The sequence below is a fragment of the Panthera pardus genome, unplaced genomic scaffold (genome assembly GCF_024362965.1).
Source record: "Panthera pardus isolate Hobbes unplaced genomic scaffold, ASM2436296v1 HiC_scaffold_10, whole genome shotgun sequence".
Classification (NCBI taxonomy): Eukaryota; Metazoa; Chordata; class Mammalia; order Carnivora; family Felidae; genus Panthera; species Panthera pardus.
The window spans coordinates 64,137,592-64,156,582 of record NW_026526655.1 but is presented as its reverse complement, the minus strand read 5'-3'; the positions used below and the strand labels follow the sequence as shown (position 1 = coordinate 64,156,582).

At 42.8% G+C, this 18,991-nt stretch overlaps 1 protein-coding gene across 1 annotated transcript in view; it reads right to left on the bottom strand.

The window, feature by feature from the left end:
* STK39 (serine/threonine kinase 39) overlaps positions 1–13,266 on the bottom strand; it is a 310,507-nt gene extending 297,241 nt beyond the window's left edge. The window contains exon 1 of the mRNA XM_019458489.2: positions 12,936–13,266. Within this exon, the coding sequence (XP_019314034.1) occupies positions 12,936–13,140 (205 nt within the window). The 5' untranslated portion in view covers positions 13,141–13,266. The remainder of the gene's footprint in view (positions 1–12,935) is intronic.
* Between the last annotated feature and the right edge of the window lie 5,725 nt (positions 13,267–18,991).

Here is an 18,991-nt window from a genome sequence, read left to right as displayed (position 1 = left end):
ATTATTCCAATAAAGCCACAACTGTTTAAAACAGTTTCTGGAAATATCTTAAGAGCAATTTAATGTCACATTAGGAATCAGTCTCATTTCTTCACAGGAGGGCTGATGGAAATGGGTAACTTTTAAAATTTAAAATGAAACATAGCTGTAAAGTATAAGTGGATACCCTCCCACCATGTCTCCTTAAAAGAAGTAATACTTCTTGTGTAAATAAATTGATGTGATCAATTTTAAAGTCAGTCATATCCCATAAAGATTACCTTTCATATTTTTGGCATTCTCTTTCTTACAAGTAGCTCCAAGAGACAAGGGAGGATTTAATTTTTAAACAACTGTACACAGCTGAAAACTACTCGCTCTTCATATGGTAGACTAAATGTGAAATAACAAGCAAAACAAATGCTTGGGACTTTTACCTACTCTTGTAACTACACACCAGACACCTACCTTTAAGATTATTTAAGCAAATAGGGGCAGCTGGGTGGCTCAGTTGGTTAAGCGCTGACTTCGGCTCAGGTCCTGATCTCACGCTTCATGGGTTTGAGCTCCACGTCGAGCTCTGTGCTGACAGGTTGGAGCCCTGAGCCTGCTTCAGATTCTGAGTCTCCTTCTCACTCTGCCCCTTGCTACTTCTATGGAAACAATCAGGATGATGGCTATAAATGAACTCAGAAGCTCATTATCTCTTAGGTCTAGAGATGGTCACTTTTTAAACAAGTGATGAGTATTTATTTTAGTAAAGATAAACAATCTAGCCCCTGATCTTGACTTATGCCAAAAATATTCCTCTTCTTAAGTGAGTCCTAGTGATCACAATCTGAAACTACACAGAGACACTTCTCCTAGCCCTATTTCAGTCTCCCAAGTGCCCAGGAAAGGTGCCATATTAAAACTGTTTCCACAACAACCCTTGTTGAAGGTCAGGCACTAGGGTTAGGGCTCCAGAAATTTGAAAGGGCACATACAAGGAAAAATTTTAAAGGATTACATAGTAAAATACTGTTATGGACTCAGTTACCCAAGGGACATCAAACATGAAAAAGTACAGAGTGTTCCTGAATTGCCCAAAATTAAACCTAGTTAATCTCCCTACACAGATTTTTTCACCCCTCAGTCACTAATTCTCTCTCCTTCCTTACGAAGCAGGTATCCTACCCAAACAGTGGTTACTGAGTGTGAATTTCTGTTAAGGTGCTGACTTAAACACTGGATGTTTTCTATTCTTTGTAATATAGAACTTATGTTAAACCATCTTTTAGTGACTGAAATACCAAATTGTTTTAAACTCAAGAGAAAAGAAGGGTCCATGATTCAAACTCACTATTTAAGTGACTAAAATTGACAGACGTATTATTTTTCTGAGTTAAGTTCACAACTCCTCTGTAATTTTATTTAAAAAAAAAAAAAAACCCTAGTCAGTTCTTTCTTCATAAATAAAATAAACTGAAGTGATACTGTCTAGCACATCCAACTCCAGACTCTGAAGTGATTCCTTAAGGAAAAGTAACATTTTGATACTTCTGAAAACACTGGATTTCATTTGGGAGGACTCTCTATGTTTACAGTTACAAGAACATCCCTGAATGAGTTAAGTGGGTAAGATAAAAACTCACACTTCAAAACCATCTTCCCTACGTCAACAGGGGTATCTATTTCACCACACACACAAAAAAAGAATAACTGTTCTTCTGAAAATATGAATCAGTTAGCTTTCAAATAGAGCACAGAGTGAAAACAAAAGATTTTTTTAAATAGGGTGTAGCATTGCCTGTCTTTGCGTACCTCTGAGTCAGTGGCAATGCCTTAGTATGTTATCGGGAGGTGGCCTCACACTTTTTACAGCCATCACAATATTTAGTCATTTTCTGAACATTTCAGAGAAATTATCATCCAGTGCGGCCCAATAAAACATTTTGCGGTGGGTGATGGAAACAGTCTATATCTGAGCTACCCAATATCCTTATACAATAGTGTGGATTACAGACTTAAAGTTAAACAAAATCCGGTTCTGCAGCTGCACTGGCCACAATTAGCTACTGGGCACTTCAAATGTGGTTACTAAGTGAGGAACTGTATTTTTTAAAAGATTTTTTAGAGCAGTTTTAGGTTTATAGCAAAAGTGAGAGGAATGTAGAGATTTCCCATATATTTCCCCTCTGCCCCCCCCCCCCACATGCATAGCCTCCCCCATTATCAGTATCCCCCAACAAAGTGGTGCATTTGTCACAACTGGTGAACCTACACTGGCACATCGTTTTCTCCCCGAGTCCACAGTTTACACTACAGTTCACTCTGGATTCTATACATTCTATGGGTTTGGGGAAAAGGATAACATGTATCCATCATTATGCTATCACATGGAGTGGTCTCCCTGCCCTAAACATCTGTGCTCTGCCTGTTCATCCCTCATCCCCCCCCCCAAAAATTATTTAATTTCCATGCGTTTAAATTGAAATAGCCACACGTGGCTACTGGCTGTCATACCCAACAGCCAAGGACACGCCAAGAAATGAAGGAAAGCTGTTGCTGCTGTGACCACGACAAAGCACAGCCTGGCAGAGGGGACCTGACTGTAGTGCAGAAACTTTGCTCCAGCTAATGATCAGCCCTGAAGTTCATCTACTTCATATGTTTTCTTCACCCATCACCCTGCTCCTCCTTAAACTTCTACTTTCCAACACACCCATCCATGCCCCAACTCCACCTCAATGATAAGGTTACAATACAGTCTGTTTTTTCTTACTGTTTATTTATTTTTGAGAGAGAGACAGTGTGCACGCACACAGAGGGTCCAAAGTGGGCTCTGTGCTGACAGCAGAGAGCCCAACGTGGGGCTCAAACTCACAAACCATGAGATATGACCTGAGCCGAAGTCGGATGTCTAATTGACTGAGACACTTAGGTGCCCCAACAACTCTATTTCAACAGAGCAGGCAAAAGATGATGATTGAAATGAAGTGACTTTGGAGCACCTGAGTAGCTCAGTCAGTTGAGCGACTGACTCTTCATTTTGGCTCAGGTCATGAACCCAGGGCTGTGAGACTGAGCCTCGCATCAGGATCCACACTGAGCATGGAACCTGCTTAAGATTCTCTCTCTTCCCCTGCCCGCTCTCTAAAATAACAAAATAAAAAATAAAAAATAAAAAAAGAAGCGACTTCATGTTTATACACCACCATGTTTTATTACACATTAAATAAAATACCCTGATAAAGAAATACATATAAAGATCAGTTTAACACCTCTAAAGAAATAAGATTTTTACTATGGTAGTTAGTGGTAAATACGTTATATATAGATATATACTCTATTAAATAGTAGTTATAAAGCTGAGTTGATAATATGTCTAACCTTCATTCTCACTAATGATGAATCAATGTGATATAAGTAGAAAAAAAATACTGAACTAGGCAAGAATCACAAGCCTGAGATTCTAAGGCCTTTTGGGCCAACAGTTTAAAAAAAAAAGTTGAAGAACTTAGGCCACCAGAGTCTTTAGCTATAAAACAAAGGAGCAGGAATGGATTTTCTCTTCAGTCTATTCCAAAATTAGATTTCCTGATTCTGTATTCTTAAGCCATTCCTCACTTAGGAGGTGACTTACAAAAAAACCAGCAGTGACCTATCATTCCTTCCCCTGAGCACTCTCTCCCCCTGCTTTCTTGAGTCACTCCGTAATTAAGCAAAGGGAATGGTGACATTGTCAATTAGGAAGGAGAAGAAGGGAGGGGAAGGGAGGGGAAGAAAGACCAGATAATTCAAATTAAAATGTAAGTAATACAAAATAGGCCAACAGGCACCAATCCAGAAAATACCATCTTTTTCCAATCCCCAAACTAAACAGGCAAACAGGAAAGCAATTGGGATGCCCCTTGTTACAAACCCCGGTAAAAATTGATCCTACCAGTCCAAAACAAGAGCACAGATTCCTCTAAGACCTCAGAATTATCACAGATCACTGGCTTCCAAAATACTTCCCAAATGAAGACTCCTGGCTGGCTCAGGCAGCAAAGCATGTGACTCTTGACTTCAGGGTCATGAGTTCAAGCCCCATGTTGGGGGCAGAGTTTACTTAAAAAATAAATAAATAAAACTAAACTTAAAAAAAAAAATACTCCCCAAATGAAGATCTACCATTCACATGGCAGAAAGTCACCAATATTTACTTACCATACTATTTCTTCCAGTAAATAGCCCTAGCAGTGACTAATGGTGGGAAACCTAAACCCTAAAATTGTCACCAAAATGTACTTGTATCTAAGGCAAGACTGGAATGAGCAGCCCCACTCCTAGGCCTCTAAGAGTTATACTAAATATCACTTCCTGGAAGAAGTTTCAAAATAAAATATTCTATCTTAAAATGATGTTTTCCCACATATAATTGGTTTTAAAAGTCAACTTATCTAATTCTTCGATATCCAAGAAGTTTCTCAAAACTAAACTATAGCTTATTCTCAAATAACTGGCAAGTGAAAAGAAATGTGAAATACTTCAGCATTTACTCACATCAGATTCCAAAGTGTTTATCCAAATCAATTCTAGAACTAAAGCATAGCCAATCCATTCTCTAAAGAGCAGCTATTTCTCCTCAGCTTCCTTGTTAAGCCAAGTCTAACATGCCTTTCTAATTAACACAATGATTTCTTCCCTCATATCGAAACACTGACCAATGAATGGCAGATTTGCAAAAAGAAACGCTCAAAAGACTGGAATCACCATATTGAAATTGCTTTGTTGTAATTTTAAAAACACTGTCCCGGAGAAAAATGTAAAACTTTGTAGGATTACATGAAGAATTCTATTTAAACAGGAAAAAAAAAAGCTTTCCCAATAAAGACACCATAGAGGAATTATAACACCTACTAGGTTGATTCTGACGTAAAAAGAAAAATGGTCTATCGTCTTAGCCATATCCTGTCCTATCCGCACAAATCCTATTACCCTGGGTCCCTTATTATTTATAAAAATACAACCCCTGCCATCGTAACAACCTTTGAAAACCACCTGCCCTGATGTTCTGTTCCTGTGTTTCACTTACATCCTTGATCTTCTCCCAACAGTCCTGATTTCTACACAGCAAGAGGCCCCGCAGAACTTTAAGGTTGGGTTATATATAAATACATAAACAGGAAGAGAGAAGTCATGGGTATGCTCAAGAAAGGAAAGTTCTAGAAAAGAGGAGACCAGTACCGGGACCTCCCTGTCCCGCTCTACAATGCCCAAGTAAAAGGATGCCACACGGGGCAGGAGGCCGCGGGCCCTTAACCTGGAGAGGCTATCCCGCAGTCCAATGACCTCAGGAGAGCCAGGCCGCTGCACGCCTGCCTACCTGCACAGTACAGGCAAGCGGAAGCACTCAAATGCTTACTCTTCATCTGGGAAGATTAATGAGCTAATTTCTACAGAGCCCTTTAAGCTGATTGGCCCTAACGTAACTAAATAAGCAACATCGTCAACCACAGGCAAGATCAAATCTTGAGGATCCAGGGAGGCAAATTTTTAGAAGTCATGCAACATTCCCCTTATGTAAGAAAGTAAGGAGTGTTTGTCCCCAGAGTTCAGACTTTAATCCAGAAAACATTTATCAAATACTTAATACGAGGTGTGGAGTATGGAGGCTAGAGACGCTGTCCTCACGAAGGAGTTAATATCCAGCACCCTAATGGGCAAAGAAGCGACCAACTTGCATACAGTGTGAGGACTGCCAGGGGTAAAATACCCAACAGAGCAAAGGAAAAGGAGGCTTAAGGGCAGAGACTGTGTGAAGAGAAATCATTTATTCCAGGTCTTAAAAGGGAGGCCAGATCAGGGTGTGTTCAATTGAACATGCATCAAGCTATATACATTTATGATATGTACACTTTTCCACATGTATGTTATACTTCAATAAAGGTGAAAATGAAAAGGAGAGACAGTGTTCTCTGTTAAATACATAAAAACTGAATGGTATGGTGTGAAATGGTGTTTGAAACAGAGTGAAAACTTGCCTCTCAAGGCTAGGAAAGCATGAAGCATTTCAAGAACGGCAAAAGGTTCCCACTGGGTGGGAGTCTGTCTGCAAATGAAAATGACAAGGAAGGTCTGTCCGCAAAAGGCGACAAGAGACAATTCCCAAAAGGCCTTAAACACCATGCTTAGAGTTAACCTTAAAGATGACAGAAAAGCCACTAAAAGTGTTTAAGCCTGGGGTAACTGACAAAAATGTTGGCAAAGCACCACCATTTTGGGAAGAGTGCATCCCGTAGCTGGAAGCAAGAACGGAGACAAGGAAGCTGGTCAGGAAGTTATTACAAGAACCCAAATAAGAACCGATAAGGGCCTGAACTAAACCGGTGATGGCCAAAGGAAGAGTTAAAGACAGAGCAAAGAAGATTCTAAGGATGCAGAGTACCTAGGACTGATGACCAATTAGATGCGGGAGATGAAAGAAGACGGGCGAGCGTGGGATGACCGGCGTCCTTGCGTCACACGCCAGGGTCTTAAGGAAGATGGAGGATGTCGACGAAGCTCATCAGGATTGAGGCAAAGGAGGACAGACGAGTTTAACTGTGAGTGCCACGTTGTCCTGAGCATCTAAACAAAGACATACAAAGGGCAGCGGACACGCCAGCCCCCAGAACAGGGAGACCCTCAGCATCTCAGGTGGCGGCTGCAGCTGCAGACATACATACGGTGAAGTGGATCCTGGAGCAGGAAAGGAGGAGGAGAGAGGACAGACGGTGCCAAATGCTGTGGAGAAGAGAAAAGGGAACCGCAGCGTCCCCGGGCTGTGGCCCCAGGAGTTGGCACCGTGATCGTGATCGTGGAGATGCCGACTTTGGTTTCTTAGCAGGAGGGCAAAGAGCACAGTGGGCTGAGAAGTGAATGGGAGGTTCTTTCAAATAGCTTAGCTGTGAAAGGAAGGAAGGAGATAAGGTAGTGGCTAGAAGAGGAAGGACGAGTGAGTGTTTTGTTTTGTTCTCATTTGTTGTTAAAGATAAGAAAGACCTGAGAGTATTTTTAAGCTGAGGGGAAAGCAGGGAGGGGAGAAAGGAGATGAGGAGCAAGAGTGACGACTTTATCTGAACACAAACGCTCCTGTCGTCTCATGCGCTCCTGTCGTCTCATGCACTGGGACAGGGCGATGTTTCTTTTAGTCAGCAGCATTTCCTGCCAGCATGGCAGCCTCCACAGGGCCAACTGAGAGGTGGAAGAAAAGTGCAGTCTTAGCAGGTTGTTCTCAGAGCCCTGTCATAATGGGCTGTTCCTCCCAGCAACCTTTCCCGCAGGATGCTCTCACCACTTGTCAGAGGGCCATTTGGCACCCAAACCCCTGAGCTCTCCAAACCACCAGGAGCTCCACAGGTCCCTCAGCTTCCTCCTGCAGAAGAGGGGAGGTGCGACTGGAGGCCACTCCACCCCCCCACGTGGGCTTTGGGGACCCTCCCGTGAGCCCCCTTCCAGCCACACACCAGAAGAAGGCCACCAGCCGGCAAACTCCCCCTCCTGTTCCCCACCACCACCCCCCACCGCCCCGGCTAGAAAAGCGAGCAGAGAAAACGCTTCAAGCCACTCCAACATCTCACCAGAGACAGGGCTGTGTTCTCTCCTGATAATTTGAATCTGATTAGCAAATGTCGCTTTTAGTAGTTATGACTAAGACTAATTGAGAGCATGCCCCGTGCCAGGCACTCTTCTAAGTGCTTTACATTCTCTCAATCCTCACAACCCTATTTTTATCATCTCCATGTTACAAGTGAGGAAACTGAGTGCAGACACATCTAAGTAATTTGCTCAAGGTCACAAGGCCAGTGATTGCTATTGCCAGGATATGAAATAGACCAGGCCATCTGACTCCAGAGCCTGCAATGTTTTAATTTATTCTCAAACATCATCAAAAATGTAGTGTATAACAGACTATCAGAGACAGGGAAAAATTCATAATATTATTGGTCACAAATCAAAAGCATACATAAAGTACTGTAGTCATTCTACCAAAAGTTTCTTTTCTACCTAGAGAATTTTCTCACATAGCATTTTGGACAGCACATTTAAAAGAGCATTTCTGTGTTCTAAAACTGTTATCCTTGTTGATAAGCTCTGTGGATATAGAAAAACAAAAAACAAAATCCACGTTGAACCGTTCAGTATATAGGGATGAATTGTATGGTACATGAAGTATACTTCATTAATGCTGTTTATCTTTTTAATGTTTATTCATTTGTGAGAGAGAGCAAAAGAGAGCATGAGCACACACGTGAGTCGGGGAGAAGCAGAGAGAGAAGGAGAGAATCCCAAGCAGGCTCCACACTGTCAGTGCAGATCCCTATGTGGGGCTCGATCCCATGAGCTGTGAGATCATGACCCGAGCCAAAACCAAGAGTTGGATGCTCAACCGACCAAGCCACCCAGGCACCCTGAAGCTGTTATTTAAATGGGAGAGTAAGTGAAAATTATGCAGAAAGGTATACTGATAAACTTGATAAAGATAAAAATTTCATGAAAGATACAAACGACCAAAGTAAAAGACAAAATCCAAATAGTAAATACAATATATAGCAAATACATTAACTGAATGAGTAATACATTAACTTTCAAAAAGAAACAAACTTTAAGTGAAGATGGTTTCACAGGTGAATTCTATAAGAGAGCATTTCTCTTATGAATGTAACTACTGCCACTGAATTATACACTTAGAAAACGGTTAAGATTGTAAATCTTATGTGGTATTTGCATATTTTACCACAATAATACAAAAGTACAAAAAGAGTATTTCTATATATATTTTTCTCTTTACAAAAAAAAGGTGAAACGATATGAAAATCAAAGCCTTGTCTTAGGCCATACATCTGAGGGCCCTTTTTTTTTTTTTTTTTTTTTTAATATATGAAATTTACTGTCAAATTGGTTTCCATACAACACCCAGTGCTCATCCCAACTGAGGGCCCTTTTAGTTTACAAGATGAAATAAAATAAAATGGCCAAACTAGCAAACCAACACTAGCAGCAAAGCAGCCCAGTTTAAAGGTCTGGAAGATCAAAATACACACTCCGTGCCTGGGCCCTCTGAGGCCTAGAAAAACGACTGTGACCCATCGTAGCTCTCAACGTCCTCAAGATCCCTCTAGAGTATCCATAAAACCAGTTCTAATCCCTAAACCACAGAATCCGCACAAACTCTGAGAGCACAGAGTGAGGCAGAAGGTCTCTGGGCTGCTGCTGGCAGGTCTCATTTTAGGAAAGGCTACTTGAAAACCTGGCTGTATGCCCTATTATCTGGGTTTGGGGAGATGCATCTGAATGGTTAAACAAAGCGTCACAGGAGAGAAAGTATTCAGAGGAGCCCTCCATCAAACTATAGCTAGGATTCTCGGAACCAAAGTCTTTTGTTGACTGAGACCAAAAATTAAATGTATTACTTTTAGATCATTCTAAATGACCACTCAGGACAAAATGAAGCAACCCTGAGAAACCAAATACAAAACTAAAGAGAGGCTTATCCTGCAAAAAATCTAAGGAAATCAAACTTACTCTGAGGCATAAGTCAATTTAGGGTTTCTCTGAGGAAAATCAGCCAAGAAAACAGCCCCTGACGCCATTATCTGACTCAAATACAGAAACTGGTATTGCAGCGACCACAGCTCTTTGCCAGAAAAGTTCCTTGAGGTTGTTCAATTCTACAACAGATGCCCAAGACAACATTTACACGATTCACTGTTCATTCTGTTCAACAAAGGTAATACTATTGACATCACCAACAAAGAAACTAATTTTTCAATTGTCTTATCGTTGGCTAACCCTGATAGTTCTAAAGAAACAATCTTAGGGTGGGATGAAGGGGAGAGGTAAGGAACAAAGGTTAATGTGGCTGAAGGGTATAAAGAGGCTAGAAAACCTCCCAAGAGCCATTCCTTATTTAGGAGACGAATATTTGAAATCTACTATGACAAGGGTATCGACAGCTAAAAGGAGGAACCTAATAACTTCACAACATTTTCAATCTCTCCAACAGACTTTACATCATTTCCAGGTCATGCATAAACTTCTGAACCAGATTAACCCTAAGAGCATTACAAATTGTCTATTGATCTTTTACAACAAAAGAACAGCAATGCCACAAGAAACCTTTATTTTTAGACCTGCAAAATCCTGTGTTTATTCTTCTAAAACAGGAGTCAAACAAATGAACCTGCTCTGTTTGGACTTTTGTAAACCTATTCTCTCATAATCCTGAGGCCCCAATCTCTGCGCAGAAGGAAATGAAGAAAAAGTGCTCTGTGCCACGCTGTAAAGTTAAAACACGGTGCCTCCCTTGGTCTTTTCTGCTCAGGCACATCCGAGCCTCCTGCTGGTCACAGCTCACATTGCTGGAGCCCTATCATATGACACCTGCCACACGGACAGGGGAGGCAAAGGCTCTCCACCCGCATTCATGTTGAAACTAGTTCAGTGTCTGAACTACTAACTCTTCTGCATGTAATGTTTAAGCAAAAGTGCTTAACCACAAGTTCACTTGTAATCACTCAACTAGCATTAAACACTAAATGGAAATGGGTTTATAATTCCCTATAAACATTAAGCTCTTGCAAAACCCTATTCCCGTGCTCTGATTTTTCAATGACATGGCCTCCACACAGACCACCTTTTAGTTGGAAAACAGACGAGATAAATTTAAAATGGAGAAAAGCCATGCCTACAGTCTGAATGTACAAAAACAGGGGTAGAAGTAATAAGCAGGTGTTTTTGCTCTCAAATTCCTTAGGTAAATTGACCAACCATAATTAACAATGCTGTTACTGCGAGCAGAGAGAAGCCCTGCACTTAATCCCTTCACTTAAATTAAGATTTTATTCATTAATTCACAAAACTAGTCAACTCAAAATACTATGTTTTCAAAAGGCAAAGCCCACATTTTAACTCTAATAATTAACAAAATGACCAAATAAATTGGAAAGTAAATTCTGGTGTTCCTGAGTTCCCCTCCCCCTTCCTTTGTGCTCTCCCAGTGCTCACACATCACATCTTCTAGAACCGAAGTCCTTGAGGGCAGGAACCATTTTCATTAACTTGTATGCTTCTGAACATCTAGCACAACGCTTGGGACACAGTAAGCCCTTAAATTTTGTGGCACAAATTAAAAAATAGGGGGTTACATGCTTCCTATGAAGTATGTAAAAGGAGAGGCAGAGGAGATCAGTCAATGTACTTTGCCTCAGGAGAAGCAAAAGGCTTCTCAAAGAAAATTCTCTCTGGCCTCGGGAACTGTGTGAGATTCACTACAAAGATGGGCACTCGGATGAGAGAAGAGCCTGTGCCCAGGCAATAAGGAATGTAAAACCATGTGTCACAGGACAGCAGCATACTCAGGGCACAATCAGTACAAGAAGAATAAGGGAAGGGGCAAGCCTGTTGAGGACAGGCAGTAACACTGAAATACTGAAAGGGCTTATATGCCAGGTTAAAGCACTTTTCACTGAATAGGCTTTGAAAAGCCCCTAAGGTGATTTAATCCAGCCAATGACACAAAGACACATTCCTTGAGAATCTCTGGCCAAAAGTTGTTTAAAGTCTGGGTTTTCAAAGAATTTTATATAGAGATGTCTCTTTTAGATTTGAAGTTTTTATATCCTAGGTTACTGTTTGGCCCATCATTTTCTCATATATATGAAATATATGCGTATCTCGATCTATGCTGTTTCATTCACACAGTGGCAGGTGATAAAGGCTCATTTAAACACCCAATGAAATTCTGTTTTAATTTTTTAAAGGGGGTGTGGAGAATTCTTTAAAAGAAAAGCAAATAATAATAATGATAACATAAATATCCGAAATTCCTTTTTCATCACAGTACTTAAACATCAAGATATGGGAAAACTACGTCCTAGCCCATCCCCAGTAAGGTTAGAAGCTGAGGGTGCACTTTGCCTGGAGGCTTCCCCAACTAGGTTTAACAAGACTCTCAAAAAGGACGATCCGATAGGAACCGTTCTAAGTGAAGGGGTCAACACAAATCTCCTGGCCTTTCACGTGCTCGGCCTAAGGAAAAGTAATGCCGGCTTCTTGCCGTTGACTTTGCCAGGCTTTTAAAAATGTAAGATAAGGTGATATTTGTGAGCCGACTAGATGGCACCGAATGGCAGGAAGCAGATCACAGAAAGCCTCGGGTTTCATTCTTGCAGCTCGGCCCTGAACCAGAGGAAAGCACCGGCCCGGTGCAGGGCAGAAGGCCAGGGCGCCTGCTTTCCCCGGGCGGCCAGGCTCGGCGGCAGGCGGCGCGCCAGGGTACCCAGAGGCGGGTACCGGGGCGCGCCGGGCTGCAAGGCGGGCGCGGAGCAGCGGCTGCCAGGGAGGCCGGCATCCTCCCCAACCTCGGGAAAGAACCTGGGCCTCCGCGACTCCTACCTGGCCCCCTTACCCACGGCGTGAGGCCGCTGACAGGAGGCAAGGGCGCGGAGCTTGAAGAGCAGAGACGCGGCTGCGCCCGCAGAGTCCCCCAGGACGCGGCCCCCCGGGCGCAGCGCGGGGGCGCTGGAAGCCCAGGGCGGCGCCCCCGCAACCCCACCTCACCCGCGACTGCCTGCCTGCGTGGCCACCCGCCACGGGCTGCGGCCCCATCGCGCGGGAGGAGGGTGATGCGGCGGCGTTGCCGGTCCCCTGCTCCGCCGCCCCGGCGATCGGGAGATAAAAGTTTGCAGCATGCGGCTCGTCTGCAGTGCGAGTCACATCCGCCGCGCCGCCTCCTGCAGCACCAGCGCTCAGAGAACGAACAAATAAATTAAAAAAAAAAAAAAAAAAAATACTGTTGAAGCCGGTAGGCCCCGAAGCCGGCCGCTCTGCCTCCCGGGCGTGCATGCAGGCAAGCCCAGCATCCCGCACCCCCTCCCGCCCCCGGCCGCGCCTCCCTCCCGGCCTCGGCGCCCGGCCTGGGCCGGCCCCGCCGCGCCCGCCGCACTGACCGATAACCTCCTGCAGCTCGTACGCGTCCCTGCAGATGGGCCAGCCGACGGCCTGTGCCGCCGGGGCTGGGGCCGGAGCCGGCGCCGCGGGCGCTGCCGGGGCCGCCGCTGCTGTCGCGGCCGCGGGGGCCGCCGCCGCCGCTGTCACCGGGGCTGTCTGCTGGGGCTGCTGGACGTGCACGGGCGAGCCGCTCGGCTCCGCCATGATGCTGCCGGAGGAGAGCGGGAGGACGCGCCGGCCGGCGGACGACCTTCCACTTGAAACTTCCCTTCCCTCACCGCCGACACCTCTCGGCCGGCGCACGCCCTCCCCGTCCGCCGCGCCGCCGCCGCCGCCGCCGCCGGAGCTAGCCACGAGGGGAGGGAGCGAGGGAGGCCGAGCCGGGCGGAGGGAGGAGGCAGCGCCGGCAGAGGCGGGGTGGGGAGGAGGCGGCGGCCGCCGCGCTCGCCGCGCGACCCGAGCCTCGTGCGCGCAGTTCTCTGCCTCCGCGAGGGGAACCGCCGCCCCGCCGCCCCCTCCCGCTCTGCTCGCGGCCGGGGAAGTTTCCACCGGAGGGCAGCAAGGCGGGTTTGTGTTTGCTTTCGGGGCCCGCGTTCCAGACAATCAGGCTCTCCAGAAGATGCCCCCTGGGGACCCCGAGGGCGGGGTCGTTGAACCGCCGCCAGGTTCTCAGATTCAGAAGTCGCCTCTGCTAATGAGAACCTGAAGTTCATTTACAAGTTAGCGAGAGAGACACCTACACGCGGGCCGTTTGTAGGGCTCCAGTTAAAAAATAACCCAAGTTGTAACTTTCCTGCGCATTACCTGCCAATATCCCTTTCCCACCTTGTCTAATCTAATCTCAGCCCTTCTATTTTTTTTCTTAGTGAAACATGATTCCTTAGGTCGCTGGCTGTTCCCAGACTTTCTTCATTTGTTACCTACCGGCCTCCCGGATCCCAGGGAGGTGCTATAAGGACCTATGAAGTTAGAATTTTAAAAATGTTGGGGATTTGGACACTATTTCAAATTCTATACTCTTAATAGCATGCCACATTAACCCCTCTAGGGACAACAGATAGCAGGCATTTCTTTTACAGAGCATACTGTGTCTTAAATAAACTGCGTTGAAAACTCATGATTAATTGCTGCTTTTTTTCCAACACTGTCAAAATTACCTCATCTTTAAAACTGCTATGGTTTAACCATGAGTCTTCCTAATTATAGGTGTCGTATTTCACACTGAATGTTCCCTGTGTTCCCTTGGTAGTAATGACCAAGATTACACCATTCTTGTCTTAAGCAGAAACGGTGCAGTGAAGCAGTGGTCATATTGGTCATTTGGCCAAAATTGTGTAGTTTTCATGACAACTACTGAATAAATGAGTAAGAATAATGAGCATTATTTAAAAAAAAAAAGCTCTAAGAAAGATTGTGATACTTTGTTTTCTGTGTTTATACACAAAAAAAATCTCAAGTTTTTCTTTTAAAGATGATTAAGAGGAAACTCCAAAATTCATTGGGATGAATGTTATATGTCAAACACTGATATAAAGTAGAATGAGCGATGCTTAATCTCTTACAGTATTATGGAACAGATGGGGTATAGCAACTATGGTACTCTGGTCTATAAGCAGAAATTTATGCTGAACTAAGAAAGTGTACATCTTTTATGCATGGGTGTTCAAAAACTGCCTATTGATTTTAATGCCTGTCAAGAAACAGACAACTTCACGAACAAGTAAATTCCAGGCCTCTGATGTTTTAAGTAATGAGGAAAAGGAAACAGGGGAGATCTCTGTATCTGCTCACCTTTTCAAGGGCTGCACCCAACCCCAAAGAACTTTTAAGGACTGCTTTTAAGGGAAAAGAAAAATAATTAAATGACTATGACCTCCATTTTTGTCATATAAATTTATATTTTGAATTTCAAATCATGAAGTGAGACTGTGAAGGCCAAGGAAAGTTCTTGGAACTTAATAGGAAAACATGATGCTGTCAGGATCAATAGCACAGATTTGAATCAAACGCAGATCACTTAGTTTCCTGCAAAGAACAACTGTTCCCTAGTCACATACCAGATATTTGTACCCAGACCACCACTTTCCAAATGGCTACCAGAATGACGACTTAAAGCTGGTGTCTCAGTGCATTCCCATCACTACCATGAGGAAATCAGTTTACAGAAGACTGTTTACTACCAGTGGCCTTTGGAATCATTTTTATATATAAAGAAAAGAACATGAATTATATTTTTAAATTATAAAATTATAAAAGCATTATATTAGAATTTTAAGTCAATATTTTCATAAACAATTGAGTAAAGTGGTACATAAAACTTAGAAATATGTGTATTTAAAAAGTACTCAACTGTGGAGCACCTGGGTGGCTCAGTTGGTTAATTAAGCATCTGACTTGGGCTCAGGTCATGCTGTCACCAGTTCGTGGGTTTGAGCCCCGCACCAGTCTCTCAGCTCTCAGCACAGAGCTGGCTTCAGATCCTCTGTCTCCCTCTCTCTCTCTGGCCCTCTCCTGCTTGCACTCAACTGATAGGCAATTTTTTTCCCCCTGAAAGCCTATTACTGAATTTAAACTGAATGATGGCAGGGGAGGAAGCCTTTAAAATATAAACAAGGTTTACTTCAGTACATAAAGAATACATTCAGTCAGAGACTTTAAAACATAGAAAAAATAAGAGTTTAAATGTTACTGAGCATTTACAACTGCCTCATTATAAGTCAGAGTTTCTCAAGTTCAGCACTTATGATATTTTGTGCCAGATAATTCTCTGTGTTGTAGAGATCTGTTCTCCTGGCCTCTATCACTAGATGCCAGTAACACCCCCCAGTCTCAGCCATAACTGTGAAAAATCCCTCCAAATGTCCTCTGAAGAGCAAACTGCTGCCTTAGATGAACCGAATATATAAAATTTTCATCTTATAAACAGATTATTGTAGTAGTTATTTGCCTGACAAAGAGCTTATATAGGGGTTCAGTTATTTATTCATATATCCTGAAAGGGATCAGAATCTGCTACCCTAAAATAATGCCACTTTGGCATAAGGACTATTTTAAGCTGAAGGCAATAAAGAAACAACAGACACAGGAAGAGCTCTCTGCTCTCCCCTATCTGCCTAAAAGCAGGGCATAAATTTCCCTTTTGTAAATGGAATTTCCATTCATAAAGGAAATTTCCATTTGTAAAGGTGCCCCCTCTCCCATACCAGGAAGAAGAGAATGACTCTTATCACCGAGATGGCCCTGAAATGAGTCTGCATGAACAATCTGTATCTATCATCAGTTTACCTTATGTATTTCCCAGTCACCTTCCCAAGATTTACCCTTGCTAGAGGCCAAACCCCTTTTTCCCTTGTCAGACCACTTCTCCACAATTTATCACCCTTTGTTAAAATGGTATATAAGCCCCCGGTTCTACTCATCCCTTCGGGTTATTCATCATGTAGTACTCACACATGTACGATCATTGCACATATGCAAACAAACTTTATTTTTTACTCATGCTAATCTGTCTTTTGTCAGTTCGATTCTCAGGCTTCCAGTTTCTAAAGAAGTTCCTAGGAAGTTAGAGGAAGTTTTTTCCTCCTCTGCAGTCCTTTGAACATCTAAGAAAAGATGTGTAGTGTAGTGGCCACAGCCTTGAAGAAAGAAAGTGCCAGAATCAAATCTTGCCCCCAACATGTTTTTTTATTTCTGACTTTGGATTTATTAAACTAAGTCTCAATTTCCTCATTCACAAAATCAGCATCATAATAACTTCCTCGTGGGTTGTTACAACATAATCTGTAGGTAAGCAGCTCAGCAAAATGGCTGACACATAGTAAATGTTCAATAAAATGAAAACCCTCATTGATGTCACCAACATCATTATTATTATCTGCCATGATTTGTAACAAAAAAATATATAGGAGAAAGATATGTAATAATGGCAATCATGAACTGTACAGAATATAAGCTCTCTGAGGGCAAGAGTTTTTGTTCCTTTGGTTCACTGCTGTTTCCCGGTGCCTGGAATAATATCTAGCACAGAATGTACTCAGTACATATTTGTTGAATGAATATAACACTTTTTAAATGTACAAAAACATGCTTTTAAACATCAGAATGAGTCAGCCATGTCAAGGGTGGATTACATGGGAGGAAACTGAAGGCGGAGAGACCTATTTGAAAGCCACTGCTATAGTCAAGTTAGACAAATATGCATGCGAATAAAGCTCATGATATTAAAGATAATGATGAGGGGGTAGATTTAAGAATTATTTAAGGAGCACAGAAATGGAACTTGATGACAAATGAGGTTCCTTTAAAAATCAAATTGCCCCAATGCATTAAAAAAGTAGATGTACACAAGTACAATATATAAAATGTCTTTAAAAAAATACATCTACTGAAGGAATGGGAGGCTGTTTTGATTGACAGATGGTGTTTCTCTCATGGGTAACCTGTAATCTACTACAAGGTCACTGCCATTGCATGGTGGGAAAAGGCCAGATGTTCTTGGGTATGAAGAAAATCTATCACCGTATCTTTCATCTCCAACTCTTTCATAATTACTCTTTTAGTAACTGTGTTTGAGGGGAAAATTGTGGAAGAGCTGGATTTTAATTTAAATGATTCCTTCCAGGGGTGCCTATGTGGCTCAGTTGGTTAAGTATCTGACTTCGGCTCAGGTCATGCTCTCATGGTTTGAGAGCTCAAGCCCCACATCAGGCTCTATGTTGACAGTTCAGAGCCTGGATCCTGTTTTGGATTCTGTGTCTCCCTCTCTTCCTCTTTCTCTGCCCCTCCCCAGCTCACACTCTGTCTCTCTCTCTCTCTCAAAAATAAATAAACATTTTTAAAAATAAAAAAAAATTAATGATTGCTTCCAGAGACAAGGATCCAATGTTTTTGAGTTAGGATGATGGCAAAGCATAGTAGAAAAGGAATAGGTTTAAGTCAGTAATAGCTGGATTTAAATATTTACTCTGCACTTACTAGCTGGCAGCTTAAACTCTCTGAGCCTATTTTTTTTTTTTAAATAGGGACAATCACCCCAGGATGATTGGGTTGCTGGAAGGATGAAATGAGCTGGTATGTGCAACACATCTGACCCACTGCACACACTAATGGCTCCAAAATTTTGGACTGGGAGGGATTCAAGGGTGATGGTGTCAGGGGAAGGTACATATTACAAGTTGAATTATGTCCCCTAAAAAGATATATTGAATTCCTAAACCCCAATACTTGTGCATATGACCCTATTTGCAAATAGGGTGTTGGCAAATGTAATCTAATTAAATTAGGTCATTCTGGATTGGATTAGGTTGGGCCCTAATGACTGGTACTCTCATAAGAAGAGAAAATTTGGACCCAGAGATACAGACACACACAGGAAGAATGCCATGTAACCAAGGAGGCAAAGATTGGAGTAACAGGTCTATAAACTAAAGAATGCCAAAGATTATCAGCAGCAACCAGAAGCTAAGAGAGGTGCATGGAACAGATTCTCCTTTAGAGCCTCCAGTAGGAATCAACCCTGCCAATACCTTGATTTTGGACTTCTAGACTTCAGACTGTGAGAGAATACACTTCTGTTATTTTAAGCCACTCAGTTTGTGGTACTTTGTTAAAGCAGCCCTGAGGAGCCAATATAGCAGGATTACAGGATCTGTTCTTTAGTCAACTGCATTTTATTTGGACCCGCTTTAGCAAAGAGCACTAATGGAAATTAGCCACTCTGGAGCCACCACACTACCCAAACCCTGAACTCTACACCTTGTTTTTAACATTACTTTCAACAAATTCTGCGGAGTAAAATCTGAATGGATTCTTGGCAGAGATATCAAATGTCCATCTGAAAAATGCATTCAAGAATATATGAACCTTTCCAACTTTGAAGACCTTTCCCATTTAGCATACTGATAGAGGTGTCATGCTCTTTCCACTGACCCAGCTGATGCTATCTATCATCTGAAGTCCAGAACGGTGTGATTCTATTTTATTAGGTTTAACACAATTTAGTGTTAAGGTGTCATTACTGCTTATTTCCAAGCCATAAATGGAAAGAGAGGCTTAA